At 41.3% G+C, this 23,919-nt stretch overlaps 1 protein-coding gene across 2 annotated transcripts; it reads right to left on the reverse strand.

Annotated features, from left to right (window-relative positions):
* Nucleotides 1-3,889: 3,889 nt before the first annotated feature.
* On the reverse strand, nt 3,890-19,243 carry FMOD (fibromodulin). Of its 2 annotated transcripts, none has more exons than XM_074265098.1 (3): nt 19,190-19,243; nt 14,557-15,543; nt 3,890-6,288 (listed from the first exon to the last, which is right to left on the reverse strand). In XM_074265098.1, exons 2-3 carry the CDS (start codon nt 15,527-15,529, stop codon nt 6,137-6,139), a joined length of 1,125 nt encoding a protein of 374 aa, XP_074121199.1. In that variant the 5' UTR covers nt 15,530-15,543; nt 19,190-19,243; the 3' UTR covers nt 3,890-6,136. The 2 variants fall into 2 exon arrangements, with proteins under 2 accessions (XP_074121199.1, XP_074121198.1); XM_074265097.1 differs by lacking the exon at nt 19,190-19,243 and adding an exon at nt 18,930-19,080.
* Nucleotides 19,244-23,919: the final 4,676 nt, after the last annotated feature.

Raw genomic sequence — 23,919 nt, forward strand, 5'->3', positions numbered from 1 at the left:
GCACAACCAGAACAAAGCCTTACTCCTTACCCAGTGCTTGTGGCTAGAATTTTATTAAAGGCCATTAAGCGAGCAGTACAATTATCTGAGATAAGACCTGACAAGATATACACCTTTTATACTAAGCACAAACTAATGTATGCTGTGAAACCATCCCAGTGTGGCAAATTTTATTAGCCATGGTTCCAAATTTTACACACGGTCTCCATTAAAGATAACCAGACTATTACATAATTGGTGATGGATTCTTGAAGAAAAGGTTTCTAAAGTTCCTCTTAAAGGACCAACTATTTTTACAGATGCATCCAAACATAATATTTGTGCTGTGTACTCTTGCAAATTAACTATAAAGAGAGTAGTAGAACTCCTTTTCAGTCCACTCAGCAGAATGAATTGTATGCAATCATTCTAGATCTTACTTATTATTCAGGAGATATAAATATAATATCTGATTCAGCCTATTCAGTAGGTGTGGTACAAAGAATTGCCACAGCCCAAATAAAATATGTAGCCTCTAACATATATCAGCTCTTTAAGGAACTTCAAGAGCAAGTGAGAAAGCATCCAGGTAAGATTTATATCTTGTATGTCCACTCTCCTAGTGGACTTCCAGGTCCTATTTTTTATGGTAATTTGAAGGCAGATAGCCTTCTAACCATGTTGGCCAATACTTTTTTGTTTCAAGAAGCCCATGAATCTCATCTTAAATATCATCAGGCTTCTCAAGCTTTACGGTTGCAATTTGGAATAACAAGCGAGGAAGCTAGGAGTATAGTAAAAGCTCCTGTACTCCTTCCAGGGAAGAACTCTCGTGGTTTGAGACCTAATGACATTTAGCAAATGGATGTGACCCATTATAACTCTTTTGGTCATCTGTCTTTTATCCATGTTGTGGTAGACACCTTTTCAGGATCCACTTTTGCAATACCAGCAGCAAAAGAAACAGCCCAACTGGTCACTGAATTTTCAATTATGGGTGTGCCATAAGCAATAAAAACAGACAATGGACCTGCATATACTTCTAAATATTTTTCACACTTTTGTGTGCAGTATGAGATTTTACACACCACTGACATACATTTTAATCAAGGAAAGCAATAGTAGAGAGGAGAAACAGAGACATTAAGACTCTTCTCCAAAAACAAAAGAAAGGGGGAGCCACAGGTAACCCTAGAGAACTTCTAAATCTAGCTTTTTATACTATTAACTTCTTGATTTTTGACAAAGAGGCACTGGCTCAGGCAGACAGGTTTTATAACCCACCAGAAGGGCAGTGTCCAGTGCAGGCAGCTCCACTATTTTTAGTAATCTCCAGGTGATGAGGAGAGACCCAGAAAGTGGTGAATGGAAGGGACTAGATAGGTTAATTGCTTGGGGGAGAAGGTTTGCTTGTATCTCCACAGATGGAGAAGAAATCAAATGGGTGCCAACAAGCTGTATTTGCCTTGTCCATCAGAGAGAGCCAGAGCAGACCCTTGAAACGAAGGAGAAGACCCAAGAAACATTGGGTGGTTCCATTGCTGACTGTGCCCACCACTAAAAGAGTATAGCAGTTATGGGGTTTGACTCATGGACATCAAGAATTGTTGGATTTCAAAATCCTCAGGAATCGCTGGAATCCCTGAGACATGAAAAGATTGTTGTAGGACTTCTAAACCCTCAGGAATCATTGGATTCTCTGAGACATGATAAGACTGTTGTAGGACTTGAAAACCCTCAGGAATCATTGGATTTTCTGAGAAATGATAAAACTTGCAGGACTTCAAAATCTGTAGGAATCATTGGATTCCCTAACACATAAAAAGACTCTTGCAGGACTTCCAAAAACTTATGGGGATCATTGGTTTCCCTGACACATGAAGCAATGGACAATAGATCGGTTTTGGACTATCTCCTGGCTGCTGAAGAAGGCGTATGTGTGACTGATGTTTACATACCCTCCTTCTAGGACTTCTTTAAATCTTTTACAAAACTGTGTTGATTTATATTGTTTTTTATATCACTACTTGCATGTACGATTCATGTTTGTTACACCACATTGAGCCTGCCCTGGCTGTGAGGAGAGTCATCACTAATATAGCCTGTGCGTTATTGCTATGTGGTTGTGTAATACCTCCCATGCTGATAGGTTTGGCATTACCTTTTTCTAATAAGACCCTTCAGCCCAGAAACCCGCTAGCAATCCCCACTTCCCTTTGGTGCTTTTCATCTCCCTTCCTGAGATGTCAGGGAGGGTGTGATCATCTCCTTTTTAGTGCTTTCACCTCCCTTCCTGAGAAGTCGGGGGGGGTGTGATCACCTCCTTTTTGGTGTCTTCACCTCCTTTCCTGAGAAGTCAGGTAGGGTGTGATCACCTCCTTTTTGGGGTTTTTCACCTCCCTGAGAAGTCAGGGATGGAGTGACCATGTGTGTTCTAAAACAAAAGAAAGCTGGAGATGAGAAGGGCAGCACCCCTAAGCCTTTGGTGATGGGGTCAAGGATCTGTCCCAAACATTCAAGGAGGAAGTAGGGTGAAAGATTGTCTAGCTAGGAAGGGAAGTGATGAACATCTGACCATTTAGTGAAGCCCAAAATCCATCCCCAAAAAGAGTCTGATGAAGATTATTTTAGATGAATTTTGTAACCAGTGAGAACTGGTCAGTTGACTATGTATCACTCTATGTATGTTTGGAAACTACTCTCTCTGACCCTGTTCTTGTTTTAGGGAATTTTCATGGAAGAGTAATGCCATTGTAGAAAGAGTAGTAGTTCTAAAATGAAGGACTTGTGTTCAGATCTAATGCCAGCTATTTTCTAGTTCTTACACAAATCATTTAACTCCCCTGGATCTTAGTTCCCTAATCTGTAAACTGCAGTTATTGGACTAGAGGACTTCTCTAAAGTTTGTATAGCTACAATTTCAAATCACTTCCCCTCTTTAGGGAAGCCTCTGTCAAATACAGATGTGACATTTTCAGGGGTTATCTATCAGGAAATGACCCCCAAAGAGAACTATATGAAAAAATATGGACGTAACTTGTTCTCTTTCATCCTTCTCAAAATTTATGATTTCCCATCCTTTCATTTCTGTATCTTTTCAATTTTCTGTGTTCAATTTGCATACACACTCTTAAGTTGCACCTCCCCATCCTAATGGACTGGAAGTCCAAGAGGCCAGAGATCCTTCTAGTCTTTCCATCCTTGGCGTGTGCCTGGTACTTATGCATAATGGGTATGCATTCCTCCAGTGCAAGGCATCTGCCACCAGAGGGCAGGAGAAGCTCAGGTTCCGACCCCTAGGACTGGGTCTGCATTTTCTTTTTCTCTTTTCCTTGTTCCTTCTTTCCTTTTTTCCTTCCTTCCATTTTTAGTCAGTATGTGTGAGAGGTGGGCCAGGTCTTTCCAATTCTGAGGTTGAATTTCTTTCTAACCCACTACATCCTGATGCTTTCTCAATCTTAGAATTTCAAAGCTGATTGTATAAGGTGATGTGGAGAAAAGAGTTAGGGTTATTAAAATAAAATCTAGAGATCATCTACTTTCATTCATACAGATGAAAAAAGCTGAAGCCCATTAATGCTGAATGGCTTGTCACAGCTAGTTTCTGGAAGTATTAAAATTAGAATCCAGGATTCCTGACTCCTTAAGAATAAACAAAGATAACTAATTGATCTCATAGGGTCATAAAGTCTTGAAATAGAAGGTAATCAAAAGATACTAAAGAAACACTTCCCTTCCCTTCACCTCATTGGGCAGGTGAATGGAGGAGATGGGGCTTCCCTACTCTGAGAACTCAGTGACTCCCATAACTTCCAACCCTTCCCAAATACACATATGGCATTTGGTACTTCTAGATGTTTCCTAGGTGCTCTGAACCATCTCTTTTTAAAGAGTTCTTCAATCCTCCAAGTGCAATCATAAAAGGGTTTTATTGGTCAGGATAGCTACCAATCATGCTTTGCCAATAGTACAATGTTCTTTATATGGATGCCATGGAATTTACATGCAGATGGTTTCTGGGGAGTACTGGGACAGGGGACAGCACTTATCCCCTCACCCAGAAGCTCCCTGACCAAAATGAGCAGGTTGTTTGGCTTTTGCAGGATTCAGGGTTTATGGTCAAGAATATAATCCCTCTTATTTTATAAAGAATACTAGAAAGCAGATACCATATATGATGGTGGGGAGTAATGGTGGTCATGGGGTGGGGTTGAGAAGGGCTGTGTAGGAAGCAGGTATAAGACTAGGTTTCATTAGCTGGCAATAGGCAGCTTAGGGATCCTCACTCCAATATTGTCCCCTTTTTTAAGCTTTACAGGAGAGAAGGAGAAGGGGAAGGGGATGTTGAAGAACTGGACAAGTACATCCATTCTGAAATGGAAATAAAATGCTAACTATATTCTCCAGGCTACCTCAGAATTGAGGACAGCCCAGAAATGCCAAGCTGAGACAAGATTTTACATTTCAGCTTGGACACAATGAGCCTTAAAGAGCACTTCCAGACAGATCTAGCACATTTCTCCCAAGCTCTAAGATGCCCCAACTAATGTGAATTCCTCTTCTCTTTTCAGGAAGCCCTGCAAATGGATAGCAAAGAGGAGAAGATGGTTTAGTCTTTTCTTTGGATCTCTAGAGGGAATCTAAGAAGAAGCAGAATTCACTCTGACCACAGTCCCCTGACTTCTGACCCTGAGAACACACCTAAGGTCTACTAAAGTTTCTGTTACCTATCAGGTCTTAAAATATTCAAAGCAAGGGACAAGTCTTTTTTATGCCCTAATCCTGGAGGAACCATTTCTTCAAAGCCTCTTCCACTGTGCTTTCGGGAGATTCTTCCCCTGCTTACTCCCTACCCTTCCTGGACTGGTCTAATGGCAAAGAAGGATAGAAACAGAGGAATGGATGGAATTGCTGACATCTGTGAAGTCAGGGGATTTGTTAGCTGATTTCTCAGTTTTCCTGAAAAACTGTACAAAGTCTGCTTGTCTTATGTAGTCTGATTATGAATAGAAAATCCCTTCTCTGAGTAAGATAACCACTGTCTAGTTATGGAAAGCTTAGTAGAAGCTAAGGTAAATGCCTTTCAATAGACTAAGGAAATTGCTAGGATGCCAGGACATTTAAGGGATGAGACTTCTGGGTATTAATGGCCTACAGTATGATATTTTCCAAGGGGTAGAGTTGGAAAGAAGTATATTATTGTTATTTTTTTCCACTTCTGAAAAAGTGTAGGTTTCCCTATAGGCCATAGAGCAAAAGCTCATGTATCGTATTACCTGTCTCACAGCAGAACATCTCAAATATGGAAGAGGCTTTCATGGGAAAAAGGTTTGGGGGATTGTGGGAAACTCAGAGAAGGGAGTTAGATAAAAAGTGTATTTTGAACTATGGTTGTAGTGGGGCCCCAGAGGAAAACTCTGTCTATGGGCAGAGGCAATGTCAAATGTTGCTCATTGAAAGAGAATCAGGATAGAGCAAGGTAGGGAGTATTAGTTAACTCAAGTTTTTGCTTGAAGAAACTTCCTGAGAAGGCTAAGAGAAACAACTGGTCAGTGGGGATTGTTTGCATCCAACAGGAAAGCTTGGCAGCATTTACCCAATATAAAAAGATTTCTTTCCATGATCCCAGACCCCTGAGTTTACCTTTGAAAGATTGTAAATTTGGGGAGTGGGATTTCCAGGAATTGTTGAGAATGACATCATTTAGGTCTCCCACCAACTTCTGGCCCTTTCAAAGTGATGGCTTCCTCATGAGATTACTAGGTATATGCCTAAATCCTGCATCATTCCCACCCACCCCCTGTAATCTAACTTTATTTAAAAGGAGACAATGAATTAGGGATCCATTGGATGCCCATCTTGGGGGTGACTATGGTGGCCATCTGGCCAGTTTTGAGACATATGACTAATATCTTATCACAGAGGCTGATTGATGGTTACTGATGCCTCTGATTATGGTTAGTTTTTGTTACAATGTTGATAACCATAGGTAAGACCCTCACACTCACATGGGGCAGTCCCAGATCTTCCAGCAAAAGCCAAACCAAACCATCAAGCCAGACACAATGGGGCAGTGAGCAACTGCTGACATCTCTGATCAGAGTTCCCTCCCCTGGGCCACTTCTCCCTCCCCTTGGGGCCCAGTGAAGGAGATGGATCAGATCTCAATGAGGCTGGCCAGGCGAAGGCAGAGGGGAGCATCAACAGGTACGGCGCTGCGCTGGATCTCATTCCCATCCAGTCTCAGCACCTGGAGCTTGGAGAAGTTCATGACATCAACGACAGTGCAGAAGCTACTGATGGAAAACTCTGTGGGGAGAAGAGGGAGAGGGAGGCAAGAATCCCAGTTAGAGACCCGGACACATTCTGAGTATCTCAGACCTTCTCCCCTAACAAGTCAAAGAATATTAGGCAGCCTCTTTGGGCTGGTTGAGATAGTGCTTCTGTGTAGAACATCCAGGGATTGGCTTCTTGAATCATAGGATATGGTTAATGCTGGAGGTTGGAAATCATCCATCTTTTTTATTTTACAAAGAAAGGCACTGAGTCTCAAAGTTAGGTAAATTGACTATCACATAGTCATTAAGGGTCAGAATTAAATTTATATTCTTAAAGCACATGTCACTTTGCTCATGTCACTATCCTACAGAATAACTACCTCTTGCTCCCCTGCATAGTGACTATCTCTTGCCTCCAGGATAAAGTACTTCTCTGTGTGGCCTTTAAAATCCTGTGCCATCTGTGTTTAGCTTAGTATTCCAAGTTAGTATACATTACTTCCCTTTAAACATTCTATTTTCCAGTAAAACACTCCAAATTCCTCGTATCCCATATTCCATCTCCATGTCATTACATAGACTGCCTTCCATTCCATTCCACACATGTCGTAGAATCCCTAGATTCCTTCTAATCTCAACTTGTCCCATTTCCTTCTGAGCCTTTTCCTGATTTCTGCCCTTACAGGGGCCATGCTCATCTTTTCTGATGATATTAGTAGGATATAAATTAGGGATAAGATGGAGTTGGAGCTCTGAGGCTTAGAACCATCTGAAAACTGGAGAAGGGAATGAACCTATCCACTGATGTCACAGATCTGAGCTTTGTGATCTGCAGGCCACAAGTTAGACTTTATAGTCCTGGAAATTCTGGTGAGTTAGGAGGAACAATTTTTCTCATCTGTCATCAGCATGGAACAGAAAGAGGGCCGCAGCACAGCAGTTTGGAAGAAAAGCTTGCATATGAGAAACACTGATTGTTAGCTTCTGGATAGGGAAGTTCCCCAGGGAACTGCAATGAGCAAGAGGGCAAAAGTGGAGGGATTCAGATCTCAAATCACTCTTGTCATTTTGCAGATACAGAAAGTGGCAGGAAATCAGAGAGAGGGAGATTAAGCCTAGAGATAAGTACCTCTAAGCATCAGAGCTTGGTGGGCATATAAAGTGTACACTATCTCTCCCAGTCTGTACTCTGCCAAAGGAGAGAACAGAAAGTCTTTCATGGGTAAGAATGACACTTGAAAAGCTTGAAAATCATAGCCCACTCAGAGTGCGTAGGACCTCCAGAGGTCAAAGAAAGAGTTCCTTTGCCTCTTGCAGATTAATTTTTTTTAATCCATTTCCCTTTTCTTTACAATGCCGGATTATTTGTATTTGTAATCTTAGTGCCTGGCACATAGTAAGCACTTAATAAATGCTTTTTGGTTGCTTCGGTGAAAAGGTTCTTAAAGCTCCCTTAGGAACTAAGAATTCCAGGATTCAATTTAATAAACATTTTTTGAGTACCCAAAATGTACCAGGCACTATGAAAAGTGCTGGGAATACAAACAAGAAAAAGAGACAGTCCCTGCCCTCAAGGAGCTTACCATCTAATGGAGAAAGATCAGATGATGAAGAAGATTCTTAAGAGATTATTCTAGTCTCTAATTTTAAAGATATGGAAATTGAAGGTCACATAGCTAGCTAGTTAGGGTCAGAGCAAAAACTAGAAGGTCTTCTGCTTATGAGTTCAGTATATTTTCTATTATATCATATGGCCTGCCCTAGTTCCAAATCTATTCAATCACAATCACAATCTTGAGTTTGTGGCTTTCACTTTATTTTCTATAACTAGAACTTGGCCCATTCTTTCTCTGCTGGCCTCAGTTGGTCTAAATGATCTTGCTTTCCCAGCATACTTCCTATTTTAGATAAATGTGGCATTCCTCTGCAAAACCTGCTGTGCTGGGGATCCTAAGAGAAAGAGCCAAGCCATGGTCATTGCCCGCTCCATTGCTGGTCAGTGTTCTAACAGTTTTGAGAAGCTGAGAGGACTCTGTGGCCCCTTATATGCAAAGGAGCATTCATAGACTTGGGGGGAGGAAATGACTGTTGACCCTTCCTTTAGCTGTTCTTCAGGATATTCCCTGTCCAATGTGGTGTCTACAGGGTAAGCAGAGACTGCATCTAAGGATGCAGGAAGCTGATCTTTGGGTTATTCTAGAACTGTTTCCTCAGGGTCATTTTTCTCTCCCCCTCTAGGTAGCAGGGACCCTCCCTCTAAGTTCTGAGTTTGGGAACTGGAAAGTGAAATATAGTATTGTAGATGGAACATTAGACTCAGAGACCTAGAGGTCTGAATTCAAATCCTATCTCAGATACTCATTATCCATTTGAGCTTGTCAGTTAGATTTAGATCAGCCCATGAGGGTTTGGACTCATGTGATGATTTTATAACTGAGATATAGAGGGAACAAATGGTGCTGGTGTTGTTGCTGTCCAATTCTTTGTGACCCTATTTGTTTTGTTTTGTTTTTGGCAAAGATACTGGACTGGTTTGCCATTTCTTTCTCCAACCTATTTTACAGTTGAAAAAACTGAGGCAAACAGAGTTAAGTGACTTGTCTAGTGTCATAGAGCTAGTGAGTGTCTGAAGCTGGATTTGAACTCATGAAGATAAGTCATCCTGATTAAAAAAGTATGCTTTCTAGCTCCAGTTTTGCTACACAAGAGCTATGTGACCTTGGAAAAATTATCCCCCTTTTATGGGCCTCAGTTTCCTTACCTATCCAAATCAGGAGGTTGAACTATAAAATATAAGGCCCTTTTCAGCTTTGACATTTTGTAATTTGGGAGAAGGAAAATAAGGATTAGTTACCTTGAAAGAAACCATTTGGAAAACAAAAGTAGATGGATGAGGACAAATGAAAATAGTTGGAATCAGTTGGAGAAGAGATGAAGAAAAATTAACAGTGTTAATATACATAAGTGACTATTTTAGATCCACAAAATAGAGCTGCTGCTATAGTTCAGGAGCATAGGATCCTAGAATTATAGCTGAAGGGAACTCTGAGGTCATCAAATTCACCTCTCCACATCACCCTGCATAAGAAAACTGATGCATGGAGAAGTCCTCCTGACTTTAGGAACTATATTACATGGCCTCTGGATCTGTACTGAGACATAGGCAAGGATTTCCAGACTACCAAAAGTTGTTTTAGAATCTGGAAGGAATTTTTGGGGAGGCTGGAAAATGTCCTTTCCCATAGATCTCCCGGAAAGCAGTGCCATAATAACGGAACTATTTTTGTGGACTCCTCTTTGGAGGCAGGAGAATGGCTTCTATGGTCTTTGGAGAGCTCCTCTACCCACAGAAAAGAGATGATAGTACAAAAGAGGGGCAAGGTCTGTTTCCAAGGTCCCACAGCAAATATGTAGCAGCTCAGTCTGGAGTTTGGCTGGAGGCTTAGTCCCAGACCTGGGATAGGGAGGGGGGGCTCAGGTAGGAATGCTTTGTCAAGGTGCCCAGACTGTGCTAACCATTTGGGTTGCAAATGTTTATGTATATACTTTGTGTTCACCCAGATAGACATATATTTATGCTCATGGTGCCTTGTAGATTCCTTTCCACTAAACTAGACATACCGAACCCCTCCATTTAGCTCTAAAGAGTGATGATGAATGGGACAGGGCTTCTGTTAGAGACAGTGGGAAGACATTTCTCAGCCCAGATTAAACACTGACCTAAGTCTTTCCAAATTCCTCCTAGTACACCCGCCCTGCTTCGATGGATCCCAGGGTTTTGAAATAACATTGTGAGCTGTGTTCCTCTGCTGCTGCCAAGCTGGAAAAGCTGAAGGATATGCTGATGGGAGGAGGGGGCAGGGAGGGAGCAGCCTGTCCATCATTCTACCTCATGCCCATTGGCTTCAGGAATTTGATCATTCTCATTCCCCAGGCTGCTGCGCCGAGAGCCAGAATCTCTGGCTAGAAGGCAAAGTAATACCATAAAAAAAGACACTTACTTAGAGTCAGAGGACCTGAGTTCAAATCCTAACCCTGTTTACTAACATGAACAAATCACTTTTTGTCCCTGTGCCTCACTTTCCCCACTTTCAAACTGTGGGGATTGAATTAGGTAATTGTTGAAGTTTTTCGTTTTATTTTATTTTCGTGAGACTATTGAGATTAAGTGACTTGCCCAGAGTCACACAAGGCTAGTGCTCTATCTACTGCCCCATCTAGATGTCCCCAAACTAGGTAGCCTTTAAGGTCCCTTCTAGATCTCAGTATATACTTTTCCACTCTCTAGAGAGAATATCTGAAGCAATAGGAAGTCCATCTTCTGCCATTATTTTGAATCAGAGAAGGGTCAATGAGTAATCAACAACTCTAAGATACTATGCTTTGGGAGCCCAATGAATGAATTTAAGATTCATGGATTCTAGTATTCTTGTCTATATGAACTTAGGTAAACCCTAACTTTTATCTGAAACTCTGTTTTCTGCATCTTTGCAATAAAATAATCGTAAGTGGGACGGAAAGAAATAAGAAATTGAGGTTATGTCTAGAGAAGAGAAGGTTAGGAGCAGAAACTTAGAGTTAGTCTTTTAGTCCTAGAAGAGAACAGAGGATCAGAGCCAGAGGGGAATTTAGTGTCCATTGAGTCCAAAAGAAGAATTTGAGGTAAAGAGGATCACAGAGTAAGTGTCTGAGATAATATTTGAACCTAGGTCTTTTTTTTACTTCAAGTTGGTTTTCCTATTTTCTTGTTATTCCCCCACTATCTTCGTGGCAGTGGTGGTAAGTGATAACTGATAAGACAAATGGCAATTGGTTTTATACTGCCGGAGAGATTTGGGAATGCAGAAAAAATTAAAATAGATAGAAAGTAGAACTTTCTATCATGACAAAAATAATCTATTCTACCCCAAAGTATAGGATGCTCTTTCAGGTCATATGTTCAAGATGAAGCCTCGAAGTTATGCAGAAATACAGAAGATGGCTCTGGATTGGGAGGTAAGAACTCCTCTTGAAAATTAAGCTCTGCAATTTGGAACTATGCCCAAAGAGCGATAAAACTATGCATACCCTTTGATTCAGCAAATCAAATGATACTGGATTTGTATCCCAAAGAGATCATAAAAGAGTGAAAAAAACCTAAATGTACAAAAATGTTTGTGGCAGCCCTATTTGTAGTGACGAGGAATTGAAAATTGATTGGGTGCCCTTCAGTTAGGGGATGGCTGAATAAGTTAGAGTATATGAATATTATGGAATATTATTGTTCTGTAAGAAATGACCAGCAGGATGATTTCAGAAAGTTCTGGAAAAACTTGCATGAACTAATGCTGAGTGAAGTGAGCAGAATCAAGAGAACATTGTACACAGCAACAAGAAGATTATGTGTTGATCAACTGTGATGGACCTGGCTCTTTTCAACAATGAGGAGATTCAAGGCGATTCCAGTAGATGTGATGGAGAGTGCCATCCATTTCAGAGAGAGAACTATGGAGATTGAATGTGGATCAAGTATAATATTTTCACCTTTTGTTGTTGTTGTTGTTGTTTGTTTGTTTGTTTGCTTCCCTCCACTCTAGTGTGTTTTTTCCCCTTTTGATCTGATTTTTTTTTTTTTTAAGAGAACTGCCCATATTTAACCTATATCCGATTGCTTATTATTTTGGGGAAGGGAGAGGGAGAAAGAGAGAGAGAAAAATTTGGAATACAAAGTTCTACAAAAGTAAATGTGGAAAACTATCCTTTCATGTATTTTGAAGAATAATACATACATACATATACACACACACACACACACACACACACACACACACACACACACACACACACACACACAGAGGCTGGGGTGAAGTGACTTGCCCAGGGTCACACAGCTAGGAAGTGCTAAGTGTCTGAGACCAGATTTAAACTCGGGTCCTCCTGAATTCAAGGCTGGTGCTCTATCCACTGCGCCACTTAGCTGCCCCCTTAAAATATTATTTAAAAAAAAAGAAAAAGAAGAAAGAAAGTTAAGCTCTGCTGTCAGGTTAGCCTTTAGAAGGTCTTTCAAGAGGGAGTAGTTTGGTTCTAAGGCAACAACTAAACCTTAAGTGTGTACCACGATCAGATGGTGGCTCAGCCCCGCTGAATGCATGAATGCCCAGCCTTTTGCAGAATACAGCTTTTTAGAGAAAAGCTTTCTTGGGATAGGAAGACCCAGGAGAAGCTAAATGGTTTTCAAGAAAACCAGCTTGGGCTGGAAGCCAATGGTAAAACTGTAAACTTTCCCTAAAGCTCATTATCTTATGCCCACCCCATCACCAACCTCCCTGATATGTTTTTGGGAGTGGGCTTTCCATCCTTTTGGATTCCCTGTCTTCTCTAGTCCGCTTAATCACAAAAAGAGACAAGCCTAAGAAAGAAAAAAAGGCATTTCTCTCTGAGCATTTCTCTTGTAACAGTTTAGGTCTTTAAAATCCTTACCCTGGGGCATTAATGAGTCCTACTTTATCTTGGGGAAAAGAGAATTTTGTTGTTAGAAGGAGGAGATTAAATGCTGGTCCAGTCCCTCCCAGCTAGGATTAAGACCTCAAAAGCTTTTGGTTGAACTAGGTTTATGCTAAACGTGAGACCTCATTAGGAAAGTGAGTTAAAGAGCACCTGGGTAATCTCATTACAAAATAATGCTTTCATTCACTGTCAATACTAGCTGTTTGTTGTCTGAGAGTGAAAGTTCTTGGAGAGCTGGAGGCTGGTTCTTTTTATTTTAGTTAGGTCTGAATGTAGAAGCTTTTAGAAAAGAGAAATCTTGTTGATTCACTTGCAGGGGGCTAGACTCACTGTACCTTTGTTCACAATGATAATTCATATTTACTCCCATTTTTAAGTTTTACAAAGTGTACTAGACTTAGTGATTAGAATTCTGGACAATTACTAACTGTATGAACCTGAACAAGTCACTATAATATAATATAAATCTTGTAATATATTGTCATATTGAATCATATCTGTCTCACACTTTGTTATATGAGGTAGGTGCTATATCAAACAATAAAACATGTAAAATGCTTTGCAAATCTTAAAGTCCTATACAAATATATATTTATTTTATTGCTTTATTTTATTTATTTGTATTATTCTTTTCCTTATAGCAATCTGGTGAGGTAGATAGTGCATATACTATAGTGCCCTGTTTTACATATAGGGAAACAAACTCTAAGATGTGATAATTTTACTTATGGCTACTCCTTGTAAATTTAAATCTAGAGCTCCTTTTTCCTGTGGTAATCAATAAAAATAAGTCATTACATCTTGTGTTTTATGGGTCTGACCTATTAGAAACACATATTTATTAATATTTCAAGCAGTTGCTAGGAGGGGTCCATAATGGATTTGCCCTGCCAGGAAAGGCTCTTAATGAACAAAGGCCTATCTGAAGGGTTTTTAAATTTATTAAGGGGTTTCTAGACAATTACTCTGCATTAAAATGGCAAATGAAAAATGTGGGTTCATCTGATGGAAAAACAAAACAAGTCAAAAAACCCATTTTGGAGGATAAAATAGTGACAAACCAGGGACTTAGAACCTTAAGGTGAGGCTCCAGGGTGAAATAAAGGTGTTACAAGAGATAGAGTCAAATAAATGCAAATTATTAGGCCCAACAGGTTTTGAATTTTGCTATAGTCCAGACTGTTAACATCGCTTGATACCTTCTAGTATCTTATAACATTGCCCTATAGGCAATTAATTTTGACCCATAACTACTGGTCTAGAGAATTTAGCTATTTATGGCATTAAAGGCTTTTAAATTCTCTGTATATTCTAAGTTTAACAAGTAATTTTCTATTTTTTTCTAATATAGAATCCCAATTAAAAAAAAAAAAAAAAAAAAAAAAACAAAGAAAGAAACCCAATGTTCTTCCTAATATAACTTGTGCTACTTCCTACTAGGACAAATTTCCTGCTGCTCTCCAGCTAGGGTGGCCTACTAGCCAATGCTCCATAAAGTTCCAACCATCTACCCAGCGTGTGAACACATACCTGCAATCCGTGCTATAGGGGGAACTGAGATGGGAGGATCCCCTGAGCCAGGGCTTCTGAGCTATAGTGAGTTAAGCCAATCCTATGCTCACGCCAAGTCTGGCACCAATTGGTGAGCCCTTAGTGGTGCTGCTGATGGGAACTAGTTTATTGTAAGGAGGAGCAAACTAAAGCCCCGAACCCAATGGGTACAGGACCAGTCGGTCCCATGGGAGGCCATTAAATTTATAATTTGGGCAAGAAAAGATAACTCTCATCCCCATCTCTCATCCCCAAGCCTCACCATTGATCCGATTGCCTTGAAGATAGAGATTCTCCAGGTTGGTGTTGACTGGTGGTATCTTCTGCAGCTGGTTGTAGGAGAGGTCGAGCTCAAGGAGACTACTGGCGTTGAAGGTGTTGGTGGACAACCCGTTGTTGGTAAGACTGTTGTGAGACAGTCGCACATAGAGCAACTTGGGTGACCCCCGGAAATAACTATCTGGGACAGTGTAGACATTGTTGTGCTCCAGGTACAGCTGCTCGAGGGCAGCAGGCAGTCCGTCGGGCAGCCTCCGGAGGTGGTTATAGCTCAGATCCAGCATGATTAGTGATCGGAGACCCCGCATCGCAGTCCCCACCTCTTGGATCTCATTGTGCTGAAGGTACAGGGCGGTCAGGTTCTCCAGGCCTTCCAGAGCATTGTTGGGCACGCGGGAGATTTGGTTGTGGTCCAGATGGAGTTCCCTCAGGGATCTGGGCAGGGGACCGGGCATCCGGGTCAGGTTGTTGTGGTCCAGGTACAGCCTCTCCAGGTGCTTCAGCTTGGAGAAGACTCTCCTGCCAATCTTATCACTGGTGATCTGGTTACCATGGAGAGCAATCCAGAGCAGTCCAGTGGCGTTGTCAAAGACGGCTTCCTGAATGGCTGAAATCTGGTTGTTCTGGAAATAGACGTACTTCATCCGAGAAGGGACAAAAGGCAGGTACTTGAGGTTTCTGTTGTCACAATACATGGCTGTGGGGAAGGTGGGAGGGCAGTCACATTCTTGGGGGCAGTCTCGGGGCTCGGGGGGAGGCTGACTGCCATAGGCGTAGGCAGGACCTTCTTCCACTCCATAGGGATAGGGCTCGTAGGGCTCATAAGGGTCATAGGGATCGTAATATGTCGACTGCTGGCTTCGAAGGTAGTGGAACCACCAATGAGTGTCATCTTCATACTGGGCCCAGGAGATGGAGCAAAGCCCAGCCAGAAGCAGTAGGGGCACCCACTGCATTTTGTCTCTGGTACCTGTCAGGGGAGAGAAGATAGAGTGAGCTGGAATGTGCATATTCTTGGCTATATAATATTTGCTGTAAAGTTACATTTTTCAGTTTACAAACACCCATTTCCTTCCCCTCCCCAATCCTTTCTCCTTTCAGAGGGAGGAGAAACCCCAAACCCTTGTAATAAATAAAGTTGTCTAGCAAAACCAACTCCCATATTGGTCATGTCCAATTCTGCACCGTAAGCTCTCTGATAGGAATTAGATGGCATATTTTATTATTGGTCCTCTGGAATCATGACGATCATTTAGGATATCTGTATCCAAGGTAGCCAGGCAGATGTCTGTTTGTCTGGTTGTCTTCATCAGATTGGAAGAATATTAAAGGCAGGGACTATGCCGTCTTTCTCAGACTGAGGTTTCCCAAGGATAAAGACCAGGTCTCTTCCATCAATTAATCAATAAATATTTATTAAGCAACCTCTATGTGCCAAATATTGTAATAAGGAAAGAGGTTACAAAAAGAGGCAAAGACAGCCCCTGTTCTCAAGGACCTCACAGTCTAAAAGGAAAGACATCAAGCAAATAAATATGTAAAAAATAACTTATATATAAGAAAAATAACAAATAATTAAGAGAGGGAAGGTATTAGGATTAAGAGAGGTTGGGAAAACTTTCCTGTAGAAGATGGGATTGTAACTGAGACTTAGAGGAAGCCAAAGAAAGCAAAACATGGAGTTGAAGAAGCCATCAGACCAGATCAAACATTCCCTTTAGAATGAAAATTCCCCAAGGGTAGGAGCTGAATTTCATTTCTTTCAGGATCTGGCTGTTCTGCGATCTCAGATCTTGCTTGTCCCTGAACCCTGGTTTCCTCATTTGTAAGAATAAACAGATGGACTGGTTAATCTTTGAGTTAGTTTAATGATCTATGGCCCTGTACTGCCTGCTTTTATCTGAATTTTATCCCAGTAACTCCATATATGCTTCTGTACTGGGGGACACAGACCCAAAGGGCACACAGAGTGTTGACCACCTAAGAGGGTGAATTAAGAAACCAAGCTCTTCTCCTGATGGTCCCAGAGTATGACTCTTCCAGGCTGGGAAGGACCTTGAAATTGGACTTGGAAGCCTTTGGAGCCTTTAGGACCCTGTAGGTTACATTGGGTCAAGTGTGATCACTTCGGGGCTTCCCGGGACAATGACACATTTCCCATGGAGCCTTCTTCAAGGCTTCAAAGCCTTCTGATTTTTTCCTAGATGCCTTGGGATACTTTGAAGTGACTTGAGGCTAGATTATCTCTTCCAGCTCTGACTTTATGATCCTCTGACTATTCCCAGGCTCTTTCAGATGGTTACTGCCTGAGAGTCTTCTGACATCACCCCCTTTTCAATTCATCCATCTCTTGCCAAGATACCTGCCTGGCAGGGATGATCTAGGAATGTCATTTTCTCTCCAGAGGGCACCGAGTGTTGGCATCTGACTTGCTAGGCCCCTTGCCTAGATCACCCATGGCGCTCCACGGCTCACTGCCACCATGCTAACCACATTGATTGGATGAGAACATTGGATTGGAGGAGAGCTTGGTGGGGAGAGAAGGCATTTCACCTTTTAGGAAGGTCTGTAGGTGAGGAAAATGGGCATCAAGCACACCAAGTGCAGTTAAGCCACCATCGCATTCATCCCCGCCACGTGCCTACTCCACGAGTGGGGATGGTGGGCACTTTCCAGAGATGGAGAATCAAATTCCTAGAAATGAATCCTCAATTTTCAAACACACTCAGCCCTATCTGTTTCCTATCAGACTGGAAGGTCCCTCAGAATAGAGGTTACTACGATCATTTCAAGTATTATCTTCATAACTATTGAACACTGGCAGCTCTGAGTAGGAGAAAAGTAATGGTGTTAAAGAATCAGCTGGAAGGGACCATAGAGTCATTGCATCCCTTCATTTTACAGTTGAAACTGAGGCTCAGAGGAAAGAATTAATTTGTCCAAGGTCATAGGAAGACTAAGCAACAGAACATCTTCCCCACTGTATCATCTTAGACTCTTAGAATAGAAAACAAAGGAAAGCATTTCATTACATCTGCTGAAGAGATAGACCCCCAAATTCGTGTGACATTGGGCATGGAGGGAGCCCACCTTCCTGGACATGACTTCTCCCTGGGCTTCTTTAAACAGACATATGTTGGAGGAATTGAGAGATCTCCCCCAAATTCTGCTGCTATTAGCTTTCTAAGTAAGGATTATTGAGTCCCAATAAGCCCTGGGGTTGCTGGGGGAACAAGATCCCTGGCCTGTTCTCAGGCAGACTCAGATTTTAGACAAAGAGCTCATAGTGTTCCTTAGGAATAGACTCGGCTGCCCCACAGCCTGGGCATGCTGGCCGGCCCTTGGCTCCAGAAACAAGTGAAGATGGATGGAACTGCCCACTGCCAACCACATATTTTTCCATGCATAACCTCTCTGCTTCTGCTGGACTAAGGTAGCTGCTGGTGGGGGGGGGGGTGGATTTGAGAGGAGGGAGAAGATTGGCATAGAGAAACATTGTCTCCATTTCCACTTCTCCTAGACTAGGCATTTTGGTAAGAATTTATCCTTTTCCAAGAAGCATTTCTGGTGCTGTTCTTACCTTTCCCCTGGACAGTCCCTACCTTTGGGGTGGGATCCCTGGCTGGCATATCTTACCTAGCTGTCCATCCCTACTTTTCAAAGGCAATTCTTTCCTATTTAAGACAGACCTGTAGTGGATACCCAATAACAGAGGAATTTGAAGTTTTGCAAGAGGAACATCTTAAGAGTTAGAATTTGGGGTGAGGGCACCACTCTATGTGCTACCTTCCCCTTTCATGGAAATACATTCTTCCTCTCTCTTCTTTGTTTTTCTTCTTTCTCTTTTATCATCCCTCCCCTTCTGCTTCCTTTTAAAAAAAATTCTGCTTCTTTTTTTTTTCCCTATCTGTTTCTGTGTTTTTATTTCTCTCTTTTTTTCTTGCTTTCCTCATCTATATCCACCACTGAGAAATTAACATCTCCAATCTGGATTAATAAATAGATTAATAGCTATTTAATAGCAGCAGTACTTTTCACTCACATTTTTCTGGAGACTGAGAAATTAATACCTTCACATCTGGATTCATAATTAATAATAGCAGAATACCCTCACCCACATTCTTTCTGAAGCAAAGAAATTAACATCTCCAATCTGGATTAATAACTAATCATTTAGTAAGGATTAATAACTACCTAATGACAACAGGACCCCTCACCCACTTTTCTCTTGAGCCTAGCTCACCTGTATCTTGGTACACAGAGTTTCATGTGGGCAGCCCCCAGTAGAGTAAGCCAAAGGCACTTATAGAGCTGGGAAATAGAATTTAAAAAGCAGCAGCTGTCCTATGCACTTACCTGATCACTTTTTCACAGATAAGATTCAGGAGTCCTCAAGTGGAAAAGTCAAGGCAGACACACACCGAGGGAAATCCTGCAAGCCTTCTCTCCTCCCCACCCCCCCTCCTCGCTCTAGCATCTCTGGAATTGTCACTGGCGTTAGGGGCTGGGAAAAGGAATGATTCCTCCTCTGACTCATACTTCTTCTTTTCCCTTTTTTCCTGCCTCTCCATCAGGGATACCAAGTACCAAAAGGAGACAAAAATGAATAAACTTACCTAAGAGAGTTGTCTCTCTTAGAAAGCGACCACGTCTCTCCGTCTAGTCTTCTCTGGATTGGCAGATGTGTGTGTGTGTGTGTGTGTGTGTGTGTGTGTGTGTGTGTGTGTGTGTGTGTAGAAAAAGAGTATTGGAGTGTGTGCTGGTGTATGCCAGCCAGGGGTCCCGCCCCAAAATTCCTAATCAAATATTGTGAAGTTGGGGGCTGGTGAGCTCTAATTCTGGCTCCCTAAGGAACCTGCTAAGAAGTTTGACTTTTGAGAGAGAGTTTTGCAGACAAATGTGCAAAAATCCTTCTGTTGACTGGCTGCTATAAACCCACCCTCTTTCCCCTTGGTCTTTCCATTCACTTATCTTCCCTCAAAGTGTTGGCAACTCTGGGTCTCTCTCTGCTGAATGAGTTAGTGGTTGTCCCAGAAGTTGTTTGTATAGTCACTTATGAGGTGTCTGGGTTTCTCATTAAATCCAACCAGGGCAGATGCAGATGCTGGGGTGGGAGAAGGCCAGCGTTTGGGAGCAGCCCCCTTAACTCCTTCAGCCTTCCACTAGTTCCCTAGGAAAACCAAAAGCCTGGATCCTTTGGGAATCAGCTTCAGGGGTTTATTGAGAAGTGGGTCATGATTGGACCAGTGATCATAGCAAGGGGCTGATGAGGTAGCCTGGACTTCAGTCACTTGGGGGCAAATCACTTGGGGATGGGTATAGGTGGTAATTCTTCCAGGAGGGTAGGTGGGAAGTGAGAACCTGGACCTGCAAATTCACTGGTGTTGGGAATTCTCAGTAAAGAAATTGATTCTACCAACACATAAGAAAAATTGTTTTTTTTTATAATTTATAGTCTTAAAGGGTTGTCCCAGCCATTGAGGGTTAAAGTTACTTGCCCAAGGAGGGGGAATCAGGAGTCAGGATTTGAATCCAGGTCTATGATTCCAAAGCTCTCTATCTACATTAGATTGTTTCCCCCCCTGGGGCAATTGGGGTTAAGTGACTTACCCAGGGTCACACAGCCAGGAAGTGTTAAGTGTCTGAGGCCAGATTTGAACTCCGGTCCTCCTGACTTCAGGGCTGGTGCTCTATCCCCTGCTTCATCTAGACTTTCTTTTGTCTCCATTTTATAGATGAGGAAACAAAAACTGACTTGATTCAGAGAAGATTGGAGGAAGCATCAGAACCTAGATTTTGTGACCCCCTTTGTTCTATAACAAGGAGAGAGTAATGCCTTCTCAACTCTTATAGTGTGAAGTGGCTGAAATGAGGGGCTAAATATGAAGGCATTTTCCTTGAATAGGAAGATGCCAGATAAGCATAATTTAGTAAGGATTTCTCTACTGTACTTTTTTCCCATGTTTTTGTTATTATTATTGTTAATACCTGGAATAAACTTATCTTTCCCTCTGTACCTGTCATATTCTTATTCATCCTTTAAAATTCAATTCAATTGCTAAATATTTTCCCCAGTTGTTAATGATCTTCTCCCTCAAAGCTCACATGTGGCTGCAGTATGTGTTTTATTGTGATATACAGCAGCTATCTCTGTTGATGTCTTGTATCTTATAATCAGACTGATATATCTTATCTAAACTTTGAGTATCCCTTAGTCACTGCCATATTGCTCTGTATGCAGTAGGTACTTAATAAGTGTTGAAAGAATGAATATGTACTCAAATTCAAAGAATCATGTCAGCGAGGTGGCACAGTGGATAGAGCAGCAGTGTAAGAGTCAGGAAGATTTGAATTCAAATCAAGACTCACTGATGGGAAAGTCATTTCATTTGCCTTTATCTGTAAAATGAGTTGGAGAAGAAAAGACATCATTCCTGCCAAAAAATTAAACCCTCCCCACAAAAAGCCCCCACCCAAACCCGAATGAGATCACAGAGAGTCAGGCACAACTGAAAAATGACCGAACAACAAAGCTCAAAGAAGAGCAGAAATTTCATAGTCATGAGACCATGAACCTAGGGTCAGGCAGGTTCTTACCAGGTCATCCAGTTCAATCACACCCCTCCTCTCCCAATCCCCCCCAAAGTCATTCAACATCTAGGTAACAAAAATGAGCCCAGCAGTTCTATTACTAGGTATACTCACTTCCAGCCCATGATAGCGCCTGAGGAACATGCATGTGATCTTTATGTATTTTTAAAAATAGTAGTTTTTTTTTATTTTTCCAAATATATGCAAAGATAGCTTTGAATATTAATCCTTACAAAACCCTGTATTTCAAAATTTTCTCCCTCCTTCCTCTATGTCCTCCCCTCCCCCACCCCAGACAGCAAGCATTCTACCTATAGGTTAAATAAATTCAATTCTTCTGAACATATTGCCAGATTCTTTATGTTGCCCAAGAAAAATTATATCAAAAGGAAGAAAAAAACACAACAAAGAGGGAAAAACACAAACAAACAATAACAACATCAAAAAAAGGTGAAAACACTGCTTTGGTCCACATTCAGTCTACATGGTTCTTTTTCTGGATGCGGATAGCTTTTTCTATCACAAGTCTATTGGAATTGGCTTGGAATCACCTCACTATGAAAACTACAGAAACTCAATCACAGTTGATCATCCCTTGGTTTGTTGTTGGTGTGTGTAATATTTCTTGGTTCCACTCATGTCACTTACATCAGTTCATGTAAGACTTTCCAGGATTTTCTGAAATCAGCTTGCTCATTCTTTCTTATAGAACAATAGTATTCCATTACATTCATAAACCATAACTTATTCAACCATTCCTAACTGATGGGCATCCACTCAATTTCCAGTTCCTTACAACTATAAAAAGGGCATACATGGGATCTTTAAATAAAAGGGGCCTTGTTTGCCTCAGTTTCCTCATCTGTAAAATGAACTAGAGAAGGAAATGGCAACCATCCTAAGATTTCTGACAAGAAAAGAAAGCAAAGCATTTTGTATTTCCTTCCTGAAGCCATGGGAAACCACCAGAGATTATTGAGCTGAGTGGGGTGACATGATTGGACCTGCATTTTAGGAAAATCAATTTAGTGTCAGAATGGAAAATAGATTGGAATAGGGAGGGTCTTGAGGCTGACAGACCCACCCACAACCTCTTACAATACTCAAGATATGAGGTGCAGAAGACCTGCAGGATGGAAGTGTCAGAAGAGACAAGGTGGCTTATTTAAGAGATGTTACAAAGTTAAAATCGACAAGCCTTAGCTATAGTTTGTATATGGGGCATGAGAAACAGTTACTAATTCAGGATGACTTTGAGATTGTGAGCCTGAGCGATTGAGAGGATGATGTTACTCTCTTATTTTTTCCTTTGTTCTGGAAGAGACCTCAGAAAGGGGAAACCATGACATGCAAGTGAATCAGATTTCAATGAGAGAAAGCTATACAAAGTCACCAGCCTTATACCTCATCCAGAGCCATCTGGGTACAGTGTCAAGATATAGATCAGGATGACTGAAGATGGCTCTGGGAGCAGTGAGAGACCTTGGCTTTTTTAAGTTAAGTTCTTTCCCAGGTCTCAGTTTGACTGAGGCAACTGCCTATTCAGTGATTAAAGTTGGATAAGAAATGAGGCAAAGAATAGTCTTTTTCATCTAGTTGAAAAAAGAAGCAAGTAATTGTGGGAGGAGAAGACCAAGGAAGGAAGGAAGGAAAGTAGGAAGGAAAGTAGGAAGGGAGGAAGAGAAGGAGGGAGGAAGGAAGGGAGGGAGGAAGGAAGGAAGCTCTGTTGTTTGGTCTTCAGTGGGGAAGCTCCTTTTTTCTTTTCTTTTCTTTTTCTTAAGAACTATATTATACTCTACAGTAATAAGGAATGTAGAAGTAGAGGAGGATTTAGGGGGAAAGAATAAGTTCTGTTTTGGACATAGTGAGTTTAAGCTGTTTATTTGACATCCAATTTCAAAATGGTTGAAAGGCAGTTGGAGATGCAAGACTGAAAGTCGGCAAAGAAATTAGGGCAGTGAAAATAAATTTGAAAATAATCAATGTAGAAATGGTAATGAAATTCAATGGACAAAATGGCAGCACTATGCCCTGAACCTAGGTCTCCTGACCTCAAGTCCTGTGCCATTCCTCTATTCTGTCCACAATTGTAATTAGAAGGGAGTCTAGAAGTGCAGAGCTTTTTATCTCCTTGAATTGGCCAAATAGATGATAGTTGAAATTTCTCAGACCTGAGTTTAAAATCTGGTTTCAGATACTACTTACTTGCTGTGTGATCCTGGGTAAGTAATTTAATCTGCCTACCTCAGTTTCCTGATCTAAAAATTGAGAAAAAATGGGGTTAATAATAGCATTTCTATGACTGTTGTGAGGATCAAATGCAATAATATTTGTAAAGTGCTTTGCACATAGTAGGTAATAAGTATTTGTTTTCTTTCTTCCTACCTTTCTTTTTTATTTATTTTTTGGAGGGGAATTAAGTGACTTACTCAGGGTTACACAGCTCAGAAGTATCTGAAATTAAATTCAGGGCCTCCTGACTCCAGGTCTGGTGCTGTATCTATTGCACCCCCTCACTGCTCCTTTCTTATGTTCCTCTGAAACCTACTTTTATACTACTTCTCACATGCTAGTTATAATCAGTAATATGCTATGGAATATCCTATAATCCACCAGTCATTTTCCATTGTCCTCTAGGCTATTTACAACTGATTCTTCCAAGATGGCAGCATATCATGATTTACAACCACACAATATCATTTGGGTTTTGCTTGTAGGAAGCAGTTGGGTTTATTGAAAGTGTCAATGATATATG

This window comes from Sminthopsis crassicaudata, chromosome 4 (assembly GCF_048593235.1).
Source record: "Sminthopsis crassicaudata isolate SCR6 chromosome 4, ASM4859323v1, whole genome shotgun sequence".
NCBI classification, from domain to species: Eukaryota; Metazoa; Chordata; class Mammalia; order Dasyuromorphia; family Dasyuridae; genus Sminthopsis; species Sminthopsis crassicaudata.